Source organism: Salvelinus namaycush, chromosome 18 (assembly GCF_016432855.1).
Source record: "Salvelinus namaycush isolate Seneca chromosome 18, SaNama_1.0, whole genome shotgun sequence".
Lineage (NCBI taxonomy): Eukaryota > Metazoa > Chordata > Actinopteri > Salmoniformes > Salmonidae > Salvelinus > Salvelinus namaycush.
This window is the reverse complement of record NC_052324.1, coordinates 44,197,300-44,222,755: the sequence shown is the minus strand read 5'-3', so window position 1 is coordinate 44,222,755 and position 25,456 is coordinate 44,197,300. Positions and strand designations below refer to the sequence as shown.

At 43.3% G+C, this 25,456-nt stretch overlaps 1 protein-coding gene across 1 annotated transcript; it reads right to left on the bottom strand.

The window, feature by feature from the left end:
- Positions 1 to 472: 472 nt before the first annotated feature.
- On the bottom strand, positions 473 to 25,456 carry ckap2l (cytoskeleton associated protein 2-like). Its single transcript, XM_039013863.1, has 9 exons — positions 25,290 to 25,456; positions 24,777 to 24,843; positions 23,289 to 23,349; positions 21,199 to 22,961; positions 20,582 to 20,780; positions 16,221 to 16,376; positions 15,329 to 15,389; positions 10,459 to 10,627; positions 473 to 1,251 (listed from the first exon to the last, which is right to left on the bottom strand). The coding sequence occupies exons 1-9, from the start codon at positions 25,357 to 25,359 to the stop codon at positions 915 to 917; spliced, it is 2,883 nt and encodes a 960-aa protein (XP_038869791.1). The 5' UTR covers positions 25,360 to 25,456; the 3' UTR covers positions 473 to 914.

Here is a 25,456-nt window from a genome sequence, read left to right as displayed (position 1 = left end):
AATTGCTCCCAAGGATGAACCAGACTTATGGTCTACAAAAATTGGGGGTCTTGGCTGATTTCTTTCGATTTTCCCATGATGTCAAGCAAAGAGGCGCTGAGTTTGAAGGCAGGCCTTGAAATACATCCACAGGTGCACCTCCAATTGACTCAAATGATGTCAATTAGCCTAACAGAAGTTCTTAAAGCCATCACGTCATTTTCTGGAATTTTCCAATCTGTTTAAAGGCACAGTCAACGTAGTGTATGTAAACTTCTGACCCACTGGACTTGTGATACAGTGAATTATAACTTAAATAATCTGTCCGTAAACAATTGTTCGAAAAATTACTTGTCATGCACAAATTAGATGTCCTAACAGACTTGCCAAAACTATAGTTTGTTAACAAGAAATTTGCGGAGTGGTTGAAAAACTAGTTTTAATGACTCCAAACGAAGTGTATGTAAACTTCTGACTTCAACTGTATGTACAATCTAAAAAAAAAACATTTAAAAAAAAAACTTACCACAGTTTGCATTAAAAAACAAAAGTCCATCTAAAAAGTCAATGGATGCTTTTGTTTTGACATACAAATGAGTAACTGTCAAGTTGGAAACCCATCTGTGCATGTCCTCCAGACAGACATTGTCCCCTGTTAACACAGACAGATGGATAGACAGGCTCTTCCTGCAGGATTCTGTACAGAAAAGTTTAGATTGACAAACTCATCCCCCAGGTCTTTCAGAACTGTTTGTTTTACTACAGCTCGCCACTAAGGAACGTGGCGATGCACTGAAGGACATACAACTGGACAGGTGTAAGCTACATTCCCAGATGGTGAGTGGGCACCATATCCAGCACCTCCCTATTCCTGTACTAGTAGATCAGGGTAAAGCAGGAGAGGAAGCCACTTTACACTACTAGGACACAGCCCATTAGTCTTCTTCCTCAGCGTAGATCAGCTGGATGTTGACCTTGTCTCTCAGCGCACCGTTCTCTCTGTACACGTACAGATGACCGTTTGGGACGGGCCCGGCGCTGCCTCCCCCCTCTTCGTCTCCCTCCCTCTCTCCTTCCCCCTCTCTCTCATCCTGCTGGGCCATCAGGTCATTGAAAGAGGCCACACATAGGTCGTGCTCCTGCAGGGAGGCGGGGTAGCAGAGCGCGGACTTCTCGATCCTCACTGAGCGCCTGACGGGGGTGAAGAATCTCAGCTCCTGTCCGTCCAACACGCGGGCCACCGCCGCCTCCCTCTTCTGGCTCCTGAAACCACTGTGGGTGGGAGAGATCAGAGAGAACAGGTTACAGTATGAACAGTACATACACATGGTGATGGGTTACAAGCCCAGAGCACACGTTAAATACAGTACACACGGTGATGGGTTTGAATCCCAGAACACACGTTAAATACAGTACACACGGTGATGGGTTTGAATCCCAGAACACACGTTAAATACAGCACACACGGTGATGGGTTTGAATCCCAGAACACACGTTAAATACAGTACACACGGTGATGGGTTTGAATCCCAGAACACACGTTAAATACAGTACACACGGTGATGGGTTTGAATCCCAGAACACACGTTAAATACAGCACACATGGTGATGGGACTGAAATGGCAGCTCTTGTCAATAGTTGTGCACTATATAGGGTAGGGCTGACTCCAATTAGTTGACAGGTCAATTGTTTGGTCGTTACGCTGTTGGTCGAACAAGATTGTTTTAGTCCAGCAGTAACAAATATATCTCTATACATTTGCACCCATCTCAGTGAACTAATCCATTGTGGAGGCCGAGACTAAAATGTGGTCGGAGGCTCCATATGGGAGGGTGGGACAATGCCGAGGGCTCTGTATATCTCCGCATTGACATGATTGGTTGACGGTAGGTGGGGGGCGGTACATCCTGTAGAAAACACACTCACTTCCTTGACGACAGCTCTGCACTGCTCAGCGAGTATGATAGCCCTGACTTCTGCTGAGGCCGTATCACTGTAAATGCTGCATGGCCAAAGCAGATGTCAGATTGGCCATGCTCCCAGATGCACAATGCACTTGCCTATCCAGCCAATATGTGCACATTCATTGTTTTATAACTTCATTGTGTGAATTGTTTGTTCGTGTCTATCAATTCCCCATTACATACATCCCCAGTAGTACATTCATGTTAATTCCTATAATATCTAAATCTACAATGTTTGTTACTTTGGTTATGGTCATTTCTGTTAATGCAATCAATATTATTATTCCAGTCTTCCAGCTATCATTGTCAGAGTGCACAACCAATGCTACACTTGTGATTAACAAGTGTAGGTTCATTTCATGTACCAGTTTTGTCAATTTAGTCATTGTCCTTTGTTTGGGGGGCTCCAGTCAATGTTGAGTAAGAACGCGCACGCATAGAAGTGGGCCTATAGACTACCTGGCCAGCGGGCAAACGTAGGCATATAAAATGTGCCCATTTGAGGATCTGATACTTCTAATTGGCTTAACGCACCACCACTAATGACCTGTGGAGATCTCGAAGTAATGTTTTCACCACCTCAAACAGCAAGCAAACAAAGTCTGTTTTTACATCCATTGAGAATTACAATGGTTCCTCAATGTATTTAAAATATTTCAAGCTCTCTCCCTTTTCAATAACCACTCAGCTTGAAAGGGGAAAATGTAATGCTCTGATCCAGTGGAAACGGCATAAAATAGGCCGACTTAATTACTTGTTATCAGTGCTGGACTTGAACTGAAATAGGTTCCGGTATGGATTTTCGGTGCTGGTACTGTTTATATTTAGGTGCAGGAGCTCCACAATACTTTTCATGTAATATTTTATAAAGAGGAACAGGAGGTCAAGCAGTAGAACATTTGAGATACCGGTTCTCAGCTCTGGTGAGCTCCTGCCGAAGTCCAGCTGTCACGACTTCCACCGAAGTCGGTCCCTCTCCTTGTTCGGGCGGCGTTTGACTTCACCGGCTTTCTAGCCACCACCGATCCACTTTACATTTGTTATGTCTGTGCCTATTCACACCTGGCTTCACTCACCAATTACTTGTTTATTATTTAACCCTCTGTTCCCCGTGTTGTGTTCGTGAGTGATTGTGTATTTGTAATTCGGGGCTATCATGTTTGCCTTGAATATTTGTATTTTATGAGTAAAATACTTTGATTAGTCATATCTGCTGTCCTGCGCCTGACTCCTACACCTAGGACCGCTTACACGAGCACTGCTTCTTATCCTTGCACATATAGCCAACAGCTGTGTCTGTCCCGAGGTCACTGGCGCAGGAAACTGAGGGTCCAGAAAATGTTATACAATGTTGCATGTTCACTAGCCAAGCTTCAGGCCAGACCCTATATCGACATAACCTGAAAGGCCGCTCAGCAACAAAAAAGCCACTGCTCCAAAACCGCCATAAAAATGCCAGATTAAAAAGCAACTGCACACGGGGACAAAGACCGTACTTTTTGGAGAAATATCCTATGGTCTGATGAAACAAAAATAGAACTGTTTGGCCATAATGACCATCGTTATGTTTGGAGGAAATGGGGGGGGGGGGTTGCAAGCCGAAGAACACCATCCAAACTATGAAGCACGGGTGTGGCTGCATCATGTTGTGGGGGTGCTTTGCTGCAGGAGGGACTGGTTCACGTCACAAAATAGATGGCATCCTGAGGAAGTAAAATTATGTGGATATATTGAAGCAACATCTCAAGACATCAGTCAGGAAGATAAAGCTTGGTCGCAAATGGGTCTTCCAAATGGACAATGACCCCAAGCATACTTCCAAAGTTGTGGCAAAATGGCTTAAGGACAACAAAGTCAAGGTATTGCAGTGGCCATCATAAAGCACAGACCTCAATCCCATAGAAAATGTGTAGGCAGAAATGAAAAAGTGTGTGCGAGCAAGGAGGCCTACAAACCTGACTCAGTTACAAAAGCAGTGAGGAGGTATGTGACAAAATTCACCCAACGTATTGGGGAAAGCTTGTGGAAGGCTACCTGAACCGTTTGACCCAAGTTAAACAATTTAAAGGCAATGCTACCAAATACTAATTGCGAGAATGTAAACTTCTGACTCACTGGGAATGTGATGAAAGACATCAAATCTGAAATAAGACATTTCACATTCTGAAAATAAAGTGGTGATCCTAACTGACCAAAGACGGGGCATTTTAACTAGGATTAAATGTCAGGAATTGTGAAAAACTGAATTAATGTATTTGGCTAAGATGTATGCAAACTTCCGACTTCAACTGTGTGTGTGTGTGTGTGTGTGTGTGTGTGTATGCATACATACAGTGGGGAGAACAAGTATTTGATACACTGCCGATTTTGCAGGTTTTCTTACTTACAAAGCATGTAGAGGTCTGTAATTTTTATCATAGGTACACTTCAACTGTGAGAGACGGAATCTAAAACAAAAATCCAGAAAATCACATTGTATGATTTAAGTAATTCATTTGCATTTTATTGCATGACATAACTATTTGAACACCTACCAACCAGTAAGAATTCCGGCTCTCACAGACCTGTTAGTTCTTTTTAAAGAAGCCCTCCTGTTCTCCACTCATTACCTGTATTAACTGCACCTGTTTGAACTCGTTACCTGTATAAAAGACACCTGTCCACACACTCAATCAAACAGACTCCAACCTCTCCACAATGGCCAAGACCAGAGAGCTGTGTAAGGACATCAGGGATAAAATTGTAGACCTGCACAAGGCTAGGATGGGCTACAGGACAATAGACAAGCAGCTTGGTGAGAAGGCAACAACTGTTGGCGCAATTATTAGAAAATGGAAGAAGTTCAAGATGACGGTCAATCACCCTCGGTCTGGGTCTCCATGCAAGATCTCACCTCGTGCGGTTTTGTCTCCCCAGAGGTGATGGTCGGATTCACGTTTATCGTCGAAGGAATGAGCATTACACTGAGGCCTGTACTCTGGAGTGGGATCGATTTGGAGGTGGAGGGTCCGTCATGGTCTGGGGCGGTGTGTCACAGCATCATCGGACTGAGCTTGTTGTCATTGCAGGTAATCTCACCGCTGTGCGTTACAGGGAAGACATCCTCCTCCCTCATGTGGTACCCTTCCTGCAGGCTCATCCTAACCCTCCAGCATGACAATGCCACCAGCCATACTGCTCTCTGTGAGTGATTTCCTGCAAGACAGGAATGTCAGTGTTCTGCCATGTCCAGCGAAGAGCCCATATCTCAATCCCATTGGGCACATCTGGGACCTGTTGGATCGGAGGGTGAGGGCTAGGGCCATTCCGCCCCAGAAATGTCCGGGAACTTGCAAGTGCCTTGGTGGAAGAGTGGGTTAACATCTCACAGCAAGAACAGGCAAATCAGGTGCAGTCCATAAGGAGGAGATGCACTGTAGTACTTAATGCAGCTGGTGGCCACACCAGATACTGACTGTTACTTTTGATTTTGACCCCCCCTTTGTTCAGGGACACATTATTACATTTCTGTTAGTCACATGTCTGTGGAACTTGTTCAGTTTATGCCTCAGTTGTTGAATCTTATGTTCATACAAATATTTACACATGTTAAGTTTCCTGAAAATAAGACCAGTGAGAGGACGTTTCTTCTTTTGCTGAGTTTATATAGAAATATAGGCCTAAGTAAGCTACCGTATGAAGACTTAACAGGACGCGTTCTTAGGCCTACAGCTCAAAGGGTGGTTATACAAGGCTGCTATACAAAGCCTACTAATGATAACGACATTACTTATTAATAATCATAATGATCATAATAATAAGAAAGAGAACAAGAAAAGGGAGGGTATAGGAGCTAGAGCTGCGTACATATGTGTGACAAACAGGTGCGGATAGATTACAACCTTATTTTTCTGCCTGTTTGGAACAGTGTAAACACGAAATAAATTATAACTAATACCAGGCTGTTCTAGTGGGGGGAAAAATGGTAAAGCTCAACTCAAAAATGGTAAAGCTCAAGCTCAATGCTCATGATTAAAAACAGCCAAATCTGTGAACATTTCTTTATCCAACATTTTGCCGTTGCAACACACTCAAACAGGCAACAGAAGCAAGATTGTCTTATTTCTGTAGATATACAGTACCAGTCAAAAGTTGGGACAGAATCCTACTCATTCAAGGGTTTTTCTTTATTTTGACGATTTTCTACATTGTAGAATAATAGTGACGACATCAAAACTATGTTATAACACCTATGGAATCATGTAATAACCAAAAACGTGTTAAATCAAAATATATTTGAGATTCTTCAAAGTAGCCACCCTTTGCCATGACAGCTTTGCACACTCTTGGTATTCCCTCAACCAGCTTCACCTGGAATGCTTTTCCAACAGTCTTGAAGGAGTTCCCACATATGCTGAACATTTGTTGGCTGCTTTTCCTTCCCTCTGTGGTCCAACTCATCCCAAACCATTTCAATTGGGTAGAGGTTGGGTAATTGTGGAAGCCAGGCCATCTGATGCAGCACTCCATCACTCTCCTTCTTGGCCAAATAGCGCTTACACAGCCTGGAGGTATGTTTTGGGTCATTGTCCTGCTGAAAAACAGATGATAGTCCCACTAAGTGCAAACCAGATGGGATGGCGTATCGCTGCAGAATGCTGTGGTAGCCATGCTGGTTAAGTGTGCCTTGAATTTTAAATAAATCCCTGACAGTGTCACCAGCAAAGCACCCCACACCACCTCCTTCATGCTTAACGGTGGGAACCACACATGCGGAGAGATCATCCGTTCACCTACTCTGCGTCTCACAAAGACATGGCAGATGGAACCAAAAATCTCAAATTTGCACTCATCAGACCAAAGGACAGATTTCCACCGGTCTAATGTCCATTGCTCGTGTTTCTTGGCCCATGCAAGTCTTTTCTTATTGCTGTCCTTTAGTAGTGGTTTCTTTGCAGCAATTCAACCATGAAGGCCTGATTCACGCAGTCTCCTCTGAACAGTTGATGTTGAGATGTGTCTGTTACTTGAACTCTGAAGCATTTACTTGGGCTGCAATTACTTCAGGCTGTTAACTCTAATGAACTTATCCTCTGCAGCAGAGGTAACTCTGGGTCTTCCTTTCCTGTGGCGGTCCTCATGAGAACCAGTTTCATCATAGTGCTTGATGGTTTTTGCAACAGCACTTGAAACTTTAAAAGTTCTTGAAATTTTCCAGATTGACTGACCTCCATGTCTTAAAGTAATGATTGACTGTTGTTTCTCTTTGCCTATTTGAGCTGTTCTTGCCATAATTTGGACTTTGTCTTTTACCAAATAGGGCTATCTTCTGTCTACCACCCCTACCTTGTCACAACACAACTGATTGGCTTGAACGCATTAAGAAGGAAAGAAATTCCACAAATTAACAAGGCACACCTGTTAATGTGCAAAGCTGTCAAAGGCAAAGTGTGGCTACTTTGAAGAATCTCAAAGATATTTTGATTTGTTTAACACTTTTTTGGTTACTACATGATTCCATATGTGTTATTTCATGGTTTTGATGTCTTATTATTCTACAATGTAAAAAAAATAATAGTAAAACATTAAGAAAACCCCTGGAATGAGTAGATGTGTCCTAACTTTTGACTGGTACTATATATGGCTTATTTGTAAAAGCCAGGAACATTTAACAGTTAGATTATTTATTATAGACCTAATTAAGTTGGGGTTTGCCCACTCCACAATTTTCTTAGACATTAAGGCTAAGCCATATTCGCACGGGACTAGTATTACTGGAGAACGTTGGTTATGAAATTATTACCCCAGAATGTCTGTTATTCCAGAGGACGATACGGGCGGGATTATTGTTTCCGAAACCGCACCCTGTATTTGTCATTTTTTTCTCCAAGACAATTGACAGTTATGACAGAAGCCTGGATGTTTTCTTTCTAGGCATGAAGAAATTTCAACAAGTCCAGACAATAACAGGGCTACACTGATAACTCGAGCTTGGTTCCCAAGTTTCTAAAACACAATTCAGCTTTGTTATAGTGTCACCATGATATTTCAACTGTGGAAGTGTGATCATAATCATTAGGTTATTTTTGTGCTCTGCAGTAAAAGCAAAAAATTTCCCATAGCCTTCAGATGTGAGCTAAACGTATACTTGAGATGCGTTTTAAGGCTATGGATGAGAAAGTGAATTCATCATTTCCAAATGTTTAAGTCAGTTGTATGCTGCTTTGCGATCTATTAACAGCAAGGGTTACAGGCTATGGGTAACACTTCGTTCAATTTATCAAATCAGTTATAGTTCTCTTGCTCAGTGAGCAACACCTGTCAAACTCAGACATTTCTCTCAAAACACAAGGATGTCAAGAGGACCTTTAAGAGTACAAATTACTGACATGGCAGATTTGGACGGGACTAATATTACAGATGTGATGTTTGTGCACATAATTAAAATCCCCAGACCACCCCCAGAAAAACGAATCCAGTCCGAATAGGTATTTTAAAGCAAAGGCTGTTTCCTCCGCCACATTGTTCTCAATCCCAATATGCTGGTTAATTCTGCTATTATGCACATAGAAACGGCACACTGAAGATTATGTTTCTGAACCATGGACAGCGACCAATACAAAGTGGGAGAAAGCGTATTTATTATAAAATAATATTAGATTTTAGTGTTGCACCATTATTTTTACATAACCAAACACAATTTCAGTATCACGTCTTAAGAGTGATGACTGTGCCATCCCGTGGCATCCAATGGATTAGTCCAGAGACAGGCGCGACTCAGACAGGTGTCTTGTGCACAATGGGGGGAATAAAAAAATAAAATAGCGACTGCTCGACTAAAGAAATCTTGGTCGACCAAGAGCCTATCGACCAAACAATCAAACCAGTTGACTAAATGGGGTCAGCCCACTTGGAGAAACCAGTTAGACCTATCACTCACATTGGTAATCATGAAGTGCTTTGAGAGGCTGGTTATGGCAAACAACTCCATCATGCCTTACCCACTCCGATATGCATACTTACCCCAACAGATCCATTGATGGCATAATCTGAATTGCACTTCACACTGCCCTCACACAACTAGATAAGAGGAATACCTACGGTGCATTTGGAAAGTATTCAGACCCCTTCCTTTTCCACATTTTGTTACTTTACAGCCTTATTCTAAAATGGATTAAATATACATTCCTCAATCTACACACAATATCCCACAATGACAAAGCAAAAACAGGTTATAATTTTTTCATAATTTACTAACTAAAAAACCTTATTAATTACCTTATAAAACACCTTATTTACATAAGTATTCAGAACCTTTGCTATGAAACTCAAAACTGAGCTCAGGTTCATCCTGTTTCTATTGATCACCCTTGAGATGTTTCTACAACTTGGAGTCCACCTGTTGTAAATTCAATTGATTGGACATGATTTGGAAACGCACACAGCTGTCTATATAAGGTCCCACAGTCGACAGTGCATGTCAGAGCAAAAACCAAGCCATGAGGTTGAAGGAATTGTCCGTAGAGCTCCGAGACAGGATTGTGTCGAGGCAGGATTGTGTCGAGGCACAGGTCTGGGGATGGGTACGGAAAAAATGATGTTCTGCAGCATTGAAGGTCCCCAAGACACAGTGGCCTTGATCATTCTTAAATGGAAGAAGTTTGGAACCACTAAGACTAGAGCTGGCCTTCCGGCCGAACTGAGCAATTGGGGAAGAAGGGCCTTGGTCAGTGAGGTGACCAAGAACCCGGTCACTCTGACAGAGCTCCAGAGTTCCTCTGTGGAGATGGGAGAATCTTCCAGAAGGACAACCATCTCTTCAGCAATCCACCAATCAGGCCTTTATGGTAGAGTGACTAGACGGAAGCCACTCCTCAGTAAAAGGCACGACAGCCCGCTTGGAGTTTGCCAAAAGGCAGCTAAAGGACTCTCCGACCATGATGAAACCAAGATTGAACTCTTTGGCCGGAATGCCAAGCGTCATGTCTGGAGGAAACCTGGCACATCCCTACGATGAAGCATGGTGGTGGCAGCATCATGCTGTGGGGATGTTTTCAGCAGCAAGGACTTGGAGACTATTCAGACTTGAGGGAAAGATGAACAGAGGAAAGTACAGAGAGATCCTTGATGAAAACCTGCTCCAGGACAAGTCTTTGAATGTCCTTGAGTGGCCCAGCCAGAGCCCGGACTTGAACCGTGAACCTCAAACATCTCTGGAGAAACCTGAAAATAGCTGTGCAGTGATGCTCCCCATCCAACCTGACAGAGTTTGAGAGGACCTGCAGAGAAGAAGTGGTCTGAATACCTTCTGAATGCACTGTAGGTCAATTTCTACTTTGTGTAAGGGTTTAACGCAGGCAAGGGCCTGCCAGACTAGAGATACAAGTCTCTGCTTAAGGTAAAATGACTGTATATCTAAACAAGTAATGGGGCTGCCTTTTTGTTTTTCAAATATCAGGTTGTAGCTTTAAAATGGCTGACGGTAACCGGATCAGAGAAAGATCAAAGGCAGTCAGGTCAGAGGTCATAGAGTACCCTGGAGTGGCGGTGATCTTGTACTTGACCACAGACGAGCCTCCTCGGTCACCACGGATCAGGGCTTTGACGGCTGTGGGTGTGGCCATGGGGTCTGGTGTAGAGTGAAGCTCCATAACGTCATCCTGCTCTCTTACAGGCTCCTGCTCTGATGCTACGGTAGACTGACCTGGAAGTAGTAGCAATAAGAAGAATGTTATAGTCAACTACTGAGACGTGTGCACACACACTGCTAAATGGCATTTAAAAAAAAAAAAAGGTGTAAACTCTCCATTCAAGTGCATCGCCGTTTACTGGTCCCACCTCTTCAGGATATCACAGTGTTCTGGTGTCGTAAACTCATTCATGACACCACCACCAAAACTATATTCCATTTGATGGATTCTGACTTCTTAACTGGAAATATGAAATATACTATGGAGAGGAGAAAGACCAGTCTGGTTTCAGTTTTATTACATTTTTTATTTAACTAGGCAAGTCACTTAAGAACAAATTCTTATTTTCAATGACGACCTAGGAACGGTGGGCCTTGTTCAGGGACAGAACGACAGATTTTTACCTTGTCAGCTCGGGGATTCGATCTAGCAACCTTTCGGTTACTGGCCCAACGCTCTAAACCACTAGGCTACCTGCCACCCCAATCAGTACTCCAATCAGTTGTTGGGTTGTAATTTGAAATACTTGCTACACCAGAAGTGAATGGTTATCTGTAGGAGGAATGTATAAGGTGGAGTCAATTCAGGTTGGATATGAGCCAGGGGCTTGGGATGTTACGTAAGGGAACAGGAAATCACATGGTTGCGGTCACCGATAAGGGTGGAGAGCTGTAGATTAGTGATGAATGTGGGCCGAGGTCAGATCACAGTAAGAGAAGGAACAGTTTATTACCCACATCACTTTACAGCTTTATTGCTAGACAGGAAGTTGTTTAGAGGGAAGGAGACTTCATCTAAATTAGGGTATATATACACACACACTTGTGCTGGTGGGAACATGTCTTTGTCTGTTCAGCTGTCTGACTCTTTGGGTGAATAAACTTGGTTTGAGCTTTAATAATCATCTGTGAGTTTTTACACGGTTCATTTAGAACCTAACATATTATACGCTTGGAAAGTGGAGATATCATACAACGTCAAAATGTAAAAATTGCTGGACACACTTTGCCGTTTGGCAGACACTGTCACGCTTGCTAGCAAAGACATTTGTGGTGGCTAAGTCACAGGAAATTGCGAAAAATGATTTGTTTAACCTTCACCTGCGTTCTGGTGGAATGCATTCAGTTGTGCAACTGACTACTGTATGTAACCCCTTTCCCTTTCTAGTCAGGACCTGTCCCAACGGTCGCAGGTAAAGATAACATTGAAGCTGGAACATTGGTACAGTGTGGGAGGTATGAAAGGCTGCTGTTTTTATGCTCCAAATTCACTGCTTTACTGACAACGGTTAGATTCTAAACGGATATAATTCTTTATGACCATATGTACCTCTAATTATCATTGACTATTAAAAAATTAAAATAAAAGTTTTATTTCACCTTTATTTAACTAGGCAAGTCAGTTAAGAACAAAATCTTATTTACAATGACGGCATACACCAGCCAAAACCCTAACGACCCTGGGCCAATTGTGCGCCGCCCTATGGGACTCCTAATCAGGGCTGGTTGTGAAACAGCCTGGAATCGATTCAGGGTGTCTGTAGTGACACCTCTTACACTGAGATGCAGTGCCTTAGACCGCTGCACCACTCGGGAGCACAAAACTGTGAATTGGTTTCCACACCCACCAACGATTGTGACAAGAGGGAACACAGCTACACCTGGAAGTTACTTTTTCAAAGCAGGTTAGGATAATTCATGTGGCAGGTTAGGAAACTAAGGTTAATATTAGGAAAAGGATTAGCTAAAACATTCTCCTAACCTGCTACGAAATGTCACTTCTGGTCGTAGCTGTACTCCCTCTAGTCACAACCATTGGTTGGGGCAGGTACCCTAGCGGATAGGAATGTTGGGCCACTAATTGGGACAGAGAGGAGTCTTCAGAACAGGGAAGCGTGTCACTGCCTTATCCGGTGACATCACCACCTTATCCGGTTGTTGCCCTAGTGCAAACATCCCAGACGGATAGGTTTCCACTAGTTACAACAGCCATTAAATTGTAAATTGGTTATATCGAGAGAAAAAAAATCTGGAAAACAAAAATGTGCTTTTTGTTCATCATTTAAGGTTAGGCATAAGGTTAGCAGTGTGGTTAAGGTTAGGTTTAACATCAGATTTTAAGAAGATACATTTTAGAAATAGGCAGAGTTAATGACTTTGTGGCTGTGGTAACTAGTGATGACCAAACAACGTAGTAGCTAGCTAGCGAGATGGAGATTGTGTTTTTATTATTTTTTGAGTGCATTTCACAAGTGGCTAGTTTGTATCATCTACTTTCACTAAAACCACTGCAAAAGGTTTTGCCTTCAAACTTTGGTTTCGAATCGCGACAATTTCAAGTTCTCTTAACAATCGGTAATCTGCCTTTTTGGACGCCGATTATATTGCAATCCACGAGGACACTGCGTGGCAGGCTGACCACCTGTTACGTGAGTGCAGCGTCAAAAGGACCTTGTGGCTGCAAGGAGCCAAGGTAAGTTGCTAGCTAGCATTAAACTTATCTTATAAAAAACAATCAATCTTCACAATCACTAGTTAACTACACATGGTTAATGATATTGTAACGACCCGGTATTGTGTTCTGTGTTTGTGGGTGTGTTATGGTTCTCATGGCTACTAGCAGGGGTTAAATATGTCAGGACAGATGGAAAGGTTGGGGGGGGGGGTATGATGGGTAATCCCGCGGGATTTGGAAATGCATAAATAGGGATTACTGTATCATCTTTTTCTTCTCTGTTCGGGGCCTTGATCTGTTCCTATGAGAGTGACCCTTAACTCGACAGGGTAACATTGTGTATGTTCGGCATTTAGCGGCGTGGGCTGTGGCCGGGACAATAGCCCAGTTTAGGAATAAACCTGTGTTCTGACCTGCACACCTAGAGTCCGTCTCTTTTCCCTTTATGACCCAGCCGGGTCATTACAATATTATTAGGTTAACTAGCTAGTCCTGCATTGCATATAATCAATGCGGTGCCTGTTAATTTATCATCGAATCACAGCCTATTTCAACTTCGCCAAAGGGGTGAAAAATGTACCTAACCATAAACATCAATGCCTTTCATAAAATCAATACACAGAAGTATATATTTTTTAAAACCTGCATATTTAGTTAAAAGAAATTCATGTTAGCAGGCAATATTAACTATGGAAATTGGGTCAATTCTCTTGCGTTCAGTGCAAGCAGAGTCAGGGTATATGCAACAGTTTGGGTCGCCTGGCTCGTTGCGAACTGTGTGACCGTAATTAATTTGCCAGAATTTTACATTATTATGACATAACATTGAAGGTTGTGCAATGTAACAGCAATATTTAGACTTAGGGTTGCCATCCGCTCGATAAAATATGGAAAAGTTCCTAATTTCGCTGAAAGAATAAACGTTTTGTTTTCGAAATGATAGTTTCCGTATTTTACCATATTAATGAACAAAGGCTCGTATTTCTGTGTTTATTATATTATAATTAAGTCTACGATTTGATATTTGATAGAGCAGTCTGACTGAGCAGTGTTAGGCAGCAGCAGGCTCATAAGCATTCATTCAAACAGCACTTTACTGCGTTTGCCAGCAGCTCTTAGCAATGCTTGAGGCACAGCGCTGTTTATGACTTCAAGCCTATCAACTCCCGAGATTAGGCTGGCAATACTATAGTGCCTATAAGAACATCCAGTAGTCAAAGGTATATGAAATACAAATTGTATAGAGAGAAATAGTCGATGCGTCATAATTTCTCTAATACCTACAACCTAAAACTTCTTAACTGGGAATATTGAACCACCAGCTTTCATATGTTCTGAGAAAATCACTTAAACGTTAGCTTTTTTACATGGCACATATTGCACTTTTACTTTCTTCTCCAACTGTTTTTGCATTATTTAAACCAAATTGAGCATGTTTCATTATTTATTTGAGACTAAATAGATTTTATTTATGTATTATATTAAGTTAAAATAAGTGTTCATTGTTCATTCAGTATTGTTGTAATTGTCATTATTACAAATATATATTTGAAAAAATATACAAATCAGCCGATTAATTGGTATCGGCTTTTTGGTCCTCCAATAATCGGCATCGGCGTCGAAAAATCATAAATCGGCCGACCTCTACTTCACAGACTAATAATAACAACAACATCCATACTTATCCCCTCTCCATGCATATTAAATGATATTATTCACTAGTAACTGGTAACATGAGTCAGAAACCTGCTCTCTTGTGAAATCAAACGTCTCGGGACTTTCAGATGTTCAGTAATATGAACCACAACTATTCACTGCACGTCTGGACACTTTTCCCCCATTATTACTAAGCAGTCAAAATCCATGACGACAAAATGATTAACATACGATAAGAATACTGGAACTGACTCAACACATGGAAGAGCATGGCAATAGCCATAATACATTATTTTAGGATTGGAGCCTCGGTTGGATTCCTTCCACAAATCTTGACAGCGGAAAGAATCTTTACTTAATATTTTCTATAACAGCAAATACAGCAGCAAACTGATTTGAACATTTTCAAGATGCGTGACCCTGGTACGGCCAACAGAAACAGAAAGCCATGGACACAGCAGTGTGTCTTCCTAGATCTACGTGCTGGTTTTGGCAGGAACAAAGTATCCTAAAAAGAGGCAAGGAGATAGGATGTGAGGAATCGAGATGAATCGAGACAGAGCCACTTATTAGGGATGTTGCTGCCTTTCTAGTTTCCTCATTACCTTGTGTCTCTTCCTTCTTTTTCAGCATCTCAAACACAACAGTCCGCAGCTCATCCACTGGCTGAAGGAGAGGAAATAGATACCAAACCATCATATTACTAGTTTAAATGAAATAGATACCAAACCATCATATTACTAGTTTAAATGAAATAGATACCAAACCATCATATTACTAGTTTAAATGAAATAGATACCAAAGTAAGCAGCTCTAAATTTAGTTTAGAGAATTCTTCAGAGAAGGTCTAAACACACACACACACACACACACACACACACACACACACACACACACACACACACACACACACACACAGAGTTAGAGAGAGAGAGGATTGATGTTGCTAGACTAAGATTCCCCCTGGTGGGGAAGGAGAGAGAAAGATAAAAGAAGAAAAACAGAGCAGATAGAGGGATGAGAGAGTAGCTTTGACCTGTAGGAAGACTAGTCCTGCCTCCTCTAATAGGGGCAGCAGATAGAGGGATGAGAGAGTAGCTTTGATCTGTAGGAAGACTAGTCTTGCCTCCTCTAATAGGGGCAGCAGATAGAGGGATGAGAGAGTAGCTTTGACCTGTAGGAAGACTAGTCCTGCCTCCTCTAACAGGGCCAGCAGATAGAGGGATGAGAGAGTAGCTTTGACCTGTAGGAAGACTAGTCTTGCCTCCTCTAATAGGGGCAGCAGATAGAGGGATGAGAGAGTAGCTTTGACCTGTAGGAAGACTAGTCCTGCCTCCTCTAACAGGGCCAGCAGATAGAGGGATGAGAGAGTAGCTTTGACCTGTAGGAAGACTAGTCTTGCCTCCTCTAATAGGGGCAGCAGATAGAGAGGCATGGGGTATAGAGATGGAGAGGTATAGAGAGAGCGAGGGGTGAGGTAAAGGGAGTATGCTGTACCTCTAACACCACTCGTACAGCCTCTTCAAACAGCGGCAGAACCTCCAGGTTGCCCTGGCGCTCCATCAGACGGGCCTGGCAGATCCAGTACTTGGAGAACTTCTCGGCCATGGGCACAGTGGACAGCATCTCCTGCACCTGGGAGGACAGGCAGCCCTGTAGGGGGTGGGGGAAACACAGTCAGAAACACAGTAAGTCAGCCACAGGAACAGTCAGTCAGACATAGAAACACAGGCAGAGACACAGAAACAAAGATGGCGTCAAGAGAGGGCAGCCGTGCTTCTAGCCCCTTGGCCACTTTGCTTGCCTAATAATGTAGGAAATAATACAAAAATGAAATACTGCAAATGTTGTGTTATTACGCAGCCGGGAAGAACTTTTGGATTTCAGAGCGGCGGTAACTCACCAGGAATACAACTTTCCCAAATCTTATCCTTTGTTCGTACCCCCCCAGGCAATTGAACTGATTCCAGAGGCTGATCCAAAACATCACCAGTGGAGAAGACGTACTCGAAGTGGACTTCTAGTCCCACTCAGGAGGCGCGCATACCACCCACAGCTTCAGAGTATATTACTCACTAATGTTTAGTGTCTGGATAATAAAGTTGACGAGCTCAGGGTGAGGATCTCCTTCCAGAGAGACATCAGGGATTGTAACATACTGTTTCATGGAAATATGTCTCTCTGGATATACTGTCTGAGTCAGTACATCCAGTTGGGTTCTCAGTTCATCGTGCAGACAGGAATACAAATCTCTCCAGGAAGAAGAAGGGTGGGGGTGTATGTTTCATGATTAACTGCTCATGGTGTGACTGTGATAACATACAGGAACTCAAGTCCTTTTGTTCACCTATTCACTGGAATACCTCAATCAAATGTTGACCGTATTACCTCCAAGAGAATTATCTTTGGTTATAATCACAGCTGTGTATATTCCTCCTCAAGCCAATACCACGACGGCCCTCAAAGAGCTTCACTGGACTTTATACAAACTGGAAACCACATATCCTGAGTAGAGGTCGACCGATTAATCTGAATGGCCGATTAATTAGGGCCGATTTCAACTTTTCTTCCTAACAAATACAGCCAACTTCGCCAAACGGGGGATGACTTAACAAAAGCGCATTTGCGAAAAAAGCACAATCGTTGCACGACTGTACCTAACCATAAACATCAATGCCTTTCTTAAAATCAATACACAGAAGTATATATTTTTAAACCTGCATATTTAGCTAAAAGAAATACAGGTTAGCAGGCAATATTAACCAGGGGAAATTGTGTCACTTCTCTTGCGTTCATTGCACGCAGAGTCAGGGTATATGCAACAGTTTGGGCCGCCTAATTTGCCAGAATTTTATGTAATTATGACATAACATTGAAGGTTGTGCAAGGTAACAGGAATATTTAGACTTATGGATGCCACCCGTTAGATAAAATTCGGAACGGTTCCGTATTTCACTGAAAGAATAAACATCTTGTTTTCGAGATGATAGTTTATGGATTCGACCTTATTAAATGACCTAAGGCTCGTATTTCTGTGTGTTATTATGTTATAATTAAGTCTATGATTTGATAGAGCAGTCTGACTGAGCGATGGTAGGCACCAGCAGGTTCGTAAGCATTCATTCAAACAGTACTTTCGTGAGTTTTGCCAGCAGCTCGTCGCTGTGCTTCAAGCATTGAGCTGTTTATGACTTCAAGCCTATCAACTCCCGAGATTAGGCTGGTGTAACCGATGTGAAATGGCTAGCTAGTTAGCGGGGTGCGCGCTAATAGCGTTTCAAGCGTCACTCCCTCTGAGACTTGGAGTGGTTGTTCCCATTGCTCCGCAAGGGCCGCGGCTTTTGTGGAACGATGGGTAACGCTGCTTCGAGGGTGGCTGTTGTCGATGTGTTCCTGGTTCGAGCCCAGGTAGGGGCGAGGAGAGGGACGGAAGCTATACTGTTACACTGGCAATACTATAGCGCCTATAAAAACATCCAATAGTCCAAGGTATATGAAATACAAATCGTATTGAGAGAAATAGTCCTATAATTCCTATAATAACTACAACCTAAAACTTCTTACCTTGGAATATTGAAGACTCATGTTAAAAGGAACCACCAGCTTTCATATGTTCTCATGTTCTGAGCAAGGAACTTAAACGTTAGCTTTCTTACATGGCACATATTGCACTTTTACTTTCTTCTCCAACACTTTGTTTTTGCATTATTTAAACCAAATTGAACATGTTTCATTATTTATTTGAGGCTAAATTGATTTTATTGATGTATTATATTAAGTTAAAATAAGTGTCCATTCAGTATTGTTGTAATTGTCATTATTACAAAGAAATGTATAAAAAATCAAATAAAAAATATTTATGTTTTATTTTAAATCGGCCGATTAATAATCGGTATCGGCTTTTTTGGTCCTCCAATAATCGGTATCTGCGTTGAAAAATCATAATCGGTCGACCTCTAGTTCATACAAATATTTACACACGTTAAGTTTCCTGAAAATAAGAGCAGTTGACAGTGAGGACGTTTCTTCTTTTGCTGAGTTTATATAGAAATATAGGCCTAAGTAAGTTACCGTATGAAGACTTAACAGGACGCACTCTTAGGCCTACAGCTCGATGGTGGTTATACAAGGCTGCTATACTAAGCCTACTAATGATAACGACATTACTTATTAATATTTACACGTTAAGTTTCCTGAAAATAAACGCAGTTGACAATGAGGACGTTTCTTTTTTTGCTGAGTTTATGTACATGTCTTACACAACCTGGAAGAGTTGCACCACTAATGAATAGCACCTGCGGAACAATATACCTGTTCCTCCAAATGTCTTGCTCTCACAGTGAAGGCAGAGGCGGTGTTCCAAATGTCTTGCTCTCACAGTGAAGGCAGAGGCGGTGTTCCAAATGTCTTGCTCTCACAGTGAAGGCAGAGGCGGTGTTCCAAATGTCTTGCTCTCACAGTGAAGGCAGAGGCGGTGTTCCAAATGTCTTGCTCTCACAGTGAAGGCAGAGGCGGTGTTCCAAATGTCTTGCTCTCACAGTGAAGGCAGAGGCGGTGTTCCAAATGTCTTGCTCTCACAGTGAAGGCAGAGGCGGTGTTCCAAATGTCTTGCTCTCACAGTGAAGGCAGAGGCGGTGTTCCAAATGTCTTGCTCTCACAGTGAAGGCAGAGGCGGTGTTCCAAATGTCTTGCTCTCACAGTGAAGGCAGAGGCGGTGTTCCAAATGTCTTGCTCTCACAGTGAAGGCAGAGGCGGTGTTCCAAATGTCTTGCTCTCACAGTGAAGGCAGAGGCGGTGTTCCAAATGTCTTGCTCTCACAGTGAAGGCAGAGGCGGTGTTCCAAATGTCTTGCTCTCACAGTGAAGGCAGAGGCTGTGTTCCAAATGTCTTGCTCTCACAGTGAAGGCAGAGGCGGTGTTCCAAATGTCTTGCTCTCACAGTGAAGGCAGAGGCGGTGTTCCAAATGTCTTGCTCTCACAGTGAAGGCAGAGGCTGTGTTCCAAATGTCACCCTATGCCCTACGTCAGTGGTGCTCAGACGTCTACTAACCACACCCGACTCACTGAATCACCAGGGTGAGCCATTTGGCGACAGCAAAATTGCGAAACATCTGTGGGTCCCCAAGGAAAGGTTAGAGAACCACTGCCCTACGTAGTGCACTACTTTTGACCAAAGCCCTGTCTGTTTTATTAGGCCATTATTCCCTGAATAATGGAAACTAAATCACCTGACCTGACCATGTGTTGGATTAATATTTGTGTTGGATGGATTAATGGCGACACACAAAGCAACCGGCCAAACCAGTTTTTCCAATCACTAAAATTAATTTTCAAGGACCATCAATTTGTAATAGTAAAAAAAAACAATGCAATAGTTTCTAGTTGCCACCAGATGGCATTATATCACCGTAACCTCACGAAGAAGAAAATGAACCTAGTATTCATCACTACCTTACAAGTTCTACTCGACAACACGTTGGTTCACTACTTATTTCCTACATGTACATGAGTGAGTCAGTACTGATGATTTTGTCATTTGAGTAGTGATGATGAGAGTTTAGGGACATACATATTTTATATTCACATTACTACACAATTCCATCTTAATTACTATTTGTTAATTGGGAATTTGGTAATCTACTACTTAATAGCTACGAAAAAGCGTCTTGCTGATGACTGGCAGCTTTAGTGTTGCCGGTTGGGAGAAGGGCGGGTGGGCTGAGAGGGAAAACGCCATGTGAACAGCCACAAGACAGTAATCCGCCAACAGAGTACCAATCAACCCCCCAGTTGATTTGTCATATATTTTAAATGTCTGTCAATTCATGTCATCTAACCCAACCCATTCCTCTGCCACACCTCATTCAGCAGCTTGATGCAGTCAGCCAGGCACCGGTCCACAGCTTCAACCAGAGACCTGGCCTCAACTTCCTCCTCCATACCGTCCCAGTAAGCCTGAGGGAGGGCCAAGGTGCGCCGCACCCGAGGAGGCCTCACCGGCATGGGGGGACGCTTGTAGGAGATGCCCCTGTTCTCACGCCATTCCTGGAGCTTCTGCCTGAAGACACACACAGAGTGGAATATAAGGTTGTTAAGTAAAATGTTGGGGTAAAGTCAGATGTTTGTAGTCCAACTCAACCACACTCTATTAAATGAGGTGCTGGGTGGAAAGAATATGGTGGTATAATGGAAAAGACCCAGCACATTCATATGCTACGATACCAACACACATACCTTTTACTGAAGTGAAATGACAAATGTTACCTTGATGTTATTTTGTTATTTCAACAAACAAAATCACAGTAGTTATGTGCACTGTGTAACCCAAGGCCTTATTCAACCAGTCTAGAGTTTAATATTTTAAGACTTCAAGTCATTCTGTATAAGATTGTCTGCTAAAATCACAAAAATGTAAATGTACTGTATTCTACTTCCTAGTACTTATCTAATTTACAATAAAACAAACTAAAACTGACATTCTCTCTTCCTGGGCAGCTGTCATCTTCCTGCGGCCCTCTGTCTTGGGCACGACCCTGGCCTGGTCTCTGGGTGTCTTAAGGCCAACACCAGCCTCCCACCCCACCTCCTCCTGGCCATGGCTGGACTTTTTGGCAGAGCGAGGCACCGCCTGGGGGATCCACACACCATTTACTGTGCTGCTGTGAGGCCTAGGCCAACACGCCGGAGATGTTGATGAGGGCGATGGAGCATTGGGTTCATTCTTGGTGTCAGTGTCTGTCCACCCGCTCTCCACCATGCCTCGGTTTTCCTCGCCGCTGCTTTTCTGACCCATCGCAGCCACAGCTGCATGCATGGCCCTACTCAGAGCCGTGTTCTGCCATTGGTTTCCTGTTATCCCGGTGGAAGCTCGAGAGGCAGCCTTCCATATCCGAGTGCTGGCTCCTGCTCCTCTAGCCTCAGCCCTATGCTGTGATGCAGCCCTCTGAATACACTCAACCTCTTGGATGGAAACTCTGGGAGAGGTTTTGGTTGTCCTTTTATTACCTGGCTTCGTAGCTGCAGTCTTGTGCCCAGGACCAGTAGGGCCTTGGATGATGGGTTTAGGTCCAGTGACAGGTTGTCTCTGCCCTGCTGGTTTACTGGATCTCTCTGGGAGTGGTGTGGAATCAGTCCTACTCACAGCTTGGCTCCTCCTTTGCCCATTGTCCACAGCCGAGGCAGTTGTCCTCTGGTTAGTCTCACTCACGCCAGTGAAGGGATTCCTTCTCCTCTGAGCAGTAACTGGTGGCTTTTGGGTCACAGCTGGGACTGGGCTGGTGCTTGGGCATGCTCTGTTCAAGACCGAGGGGGTGAAGGAGGCTGATGCTGGAGCAGGGACGGTGGTGCTTCTAGGTTGCACCTGGACAGACACAAGGCCTGTCTTGGTTTTAACCATTGTGCTCGGACTCATTCTGGCACTGCTGGCTGTGTTGGGCCGCGTGCTGGCTGTGTTGGGCCGCGTGCTGGCTGTGTTGGGCCGCGTGCTGGCTGTGTTGGGCCGCGTGCTGGCTGTGTTGGGCCGCGTGCTGGCTGTGTTGGGCCGCGTGCTGGCTGTGTTGGGCCGCGTGCTGGCTGTGTTGGGCCGCGTGCTGGCTGTGTTGGGCCGCGTGCTGGCTGTGTTGGGCCGCGTGCTGGCTGTGTTGGGCCGCGTGCTGGCTGTGTTGGGCCGCGTGCTGGCTGTGTTGGGCCGCGTGCTGGCTGTGTTGGGCCGCGTGCTGGCTGTGTTGGGCCGCGTGCTGGCTGTGTTGGGCCGCGTGCTGACTGTGCTGGGCCGCGTGCTGGCTGTGCGAAGTGTGTTAGCGGGTTTCCCAGTAATATTTGGCTTTGGTCTGGTTGTGTTGGCTGAATGTGTTCTACCAGCGTTTTCCAGGGGTTTGGCAGAGCTAGGGCGTGTGTTGCCGACTTTAACAGCTGGATTAGGCTGGGTTCTGGGTTGGTTGGTGGTGCCTGGGCATCTTTTGGTAGAGACAGTGGATTGTGATCTGGCTGGAGCCGTCTTCAGGCTGGTTGAGTGACTTGGGGCAACCGCAGAAGGCTTTGTCATGCCTTTGAGCACGTTGAGACGTGCGGTACTCGATGCTGCAGAGAGGAGACCGTTGGCAGAGATCTGTTTGTTGGTGGTACTGCAGAAGGTGCCAGTGGTTTGGGAAACGGCGTTGGCCATCAGAGGTTGAACCTTCACCGTTCCCTTTTTCATCTTGAGGGGATTTGGACCCTGGTTCTCTTTTCCCGGGTCCAGCTGTAATTACAAAACAATATCAGTTGATATAGTTCGTAACTTAAAGACACCTCAACGGGTCAGTTAATTAGTATTTTAGATTGGTCACTTAGCAGATGCAGTAGTGAGTGCAAACATAAAAAAAAAAAAAAAAAAAAAAAGAGTCCATACTGGTCCCTCGTAGGAATCAAAACCACAACTCTGACATTGCGTGCTCGACCAACTGAGCCACACGGTACACCTACTATAATTCAAGCCTCACTATATAATTAATAGTGAGCAAACTGCCAGGCTTGCTTTGAGAGAGATGGTGTCAAGGAGAGGAAAGTGATTGGCTACAGTACTTACATCATCCTTCACGGTAGACATGGTGATCTGCTTTGCTTTAACGGCATCTCGAAGATAAGGTCTGAAATCAGTCATGTGTGATAGGACATTATTTACAAAAGACTATGGATAAGACATGTCAAGCTGAAATATTGCCACTAGTTAATACTGTAGGGCTTTCACTCGCTGCCATACAATGTATAGAAAAACAGGGCAATTCAAGCGGGAGCACCAAAATGAATGGGAAAACGTTGTTCTCGTTGCCCGATGTCATTAGAAATGACATATAATTAATCACATTTATTTATCAAGCCCTTTAAAAAAAATGTTTTTACATCAGCCGATGTCACAAAGTGCTAATAATCATTCGATTATAACATTGTAGAGAACAACATTAACATACTTGTACTTGACAGTGTTGATGAAATAAGAACGTTCATTTGCTGTGACCTTTACTAGTTTAAACTGCGCCTCTCTTGGTTGTATCCCTTTCATATAAGGTGTTGTGAGATGGTATCATTTGGAGGTGGTTCACCTCCAGATCCTTGGCTTTCATCATTTCAGTAAAGCAGACGCCAAGGGATTAGTAAGAACAGTGGTTACAAATAAGTGGCAAGAGTTGTGGAACAGGAAAGTAAGGGAAGACACCTGTATAAGATCCAGGAAAAGGTGGGGGCAGGGGGAGTCCTCAGGCCAAGAGAGAAGGGAGGAAAGTGTAGTCACAAGGCTGAGACTGATCCTCGTCACACCTCTCAGATGGAGACAGTGGAACATGTTCTATTTCAGTGCCAGAAATACGTGAGACAAAGGGAGCGATTGTTATTAGATTTGAGGAGTAGTGGGGTTGAATAGCCAGGATTAAGTGAACTGCTGGGGAAATCTTCAGGGGATGTAGTATTTAATTATGTATTTTATTTCCTTAGGGGGACGAGATTATTGTGTTGGATTTAGACCTTCGCTGTCTCTGGTCCACACTCCAGTCCAGTTGGTGGCAGTAATGCAGCTTAAAGTTGGTTGCCAACCGCCATATAAAATCCACAGAATAATAATAATAATATACAATGCAAACAAGAACTGATTGTCCTCGCCGAGGGTGGATATTGCAATTCAGTCTGTTAACTTTGTAAATAAATAATGAGCCCTATTTAGTTTTCTACTCAGCCGAATTCATTTTGAAAAATGCCATGTTTTCACTCACGAACCTGCAGCCACTAGATAGTTTGTCAGTATGGCGTTCATAGTTAGCGGCTGCCGCGGAGCAGCGCCTCAGTTCTATATTGAGCAGTGACCAGTTTAAGATCATAACAATTTCATTAAGGCGAAATTCTCAGAGTAAATCGTCGGTAACTTTTTAACCATATATGGTAGAGACATGGGGTATGGACTATTGTTTGTTTGACTGAATTTGTATAAACATAGACATTTGTATAAACCTTAAATGAATTAATCATCTTATATAGGCTATATAATGGCCAAGAAGATAGCCGTCAAGCCATGATGATTTCTTACTTTGGGTTTGGTGGCTTCAGTCTTCCTTTTGCTGCTAAGTACTCTATCAACTGCTGCTTGCGCAATTCTGTGAAAGACAAGAAGCAAGTTTAAAACAAATCCTTAATTTACTCCACTATTTGGTCAATAGTTGTAAAGATAACTAGCTATCTAACGTTAACTGGCTAACGTCAGACAGCTAGCCCTAGCTGCAACATTGTTGTTCTAACAGGACGATGGTTCTAGCTAGTTACGTTACTAGTTTAGGGAGTCAATAAAACAGCCCAATGTCCCAAAAGACTCCATAAGTTTCCTCTGAACTAAGTTAACGTTAGTGTGTACCCTAGCCTATATCTAGTTTGTCCACTGTAGCTTGACTGAACGATAAACAAAATATTGTTTACATTGTATTATGACTAACGTCAACTATAGTTAGTAAGCTAAAGAGGCCTGCTATCAAGCTAGCATGCATTGTTAGCAAGTAAATAATAGAGCTAGCTAGCGGAATATTAGTTAACGTTAGCTACACCATACCTTTTCTGTTAAGTTGGGCAACCATTTCTTCCGCGTCCATTGCTATTTGTAATCTAGTCACTTGAGACATGTTATTTTAGTGTAGCTAGCTAAATTCTTCGCTATTTTAGTGGAATAGAAGTTATGATTTGCTAGCGAGCTAACATAAACAAACCGACTTCATCAAG

Bases quoted from the DNA above. Each gene is read 5' to 3' on its own strand.
- ckap2l (XM_039013863.1), bottom strand. From the start codon at position 25,359: ATGTCTCAAGTGACTAGATTACAAATAGCAATGGACGCGGAAGAAATG. The intron at 22,962-23,288 runs GTAAGTACTGTA...TTGTAATTACAG, and splicing joins TGTCTACCGTGAAGGATGAT to CTGGACCCGGGAAAAGAGAA. The intron at 15,390-16,220 runs GTACAGCATACT...CCTCTCCTTCAG, and splicing joins CTGTACGAGTGGTGTTAGAG to CCAGTGGATGAGCTGCGGAC.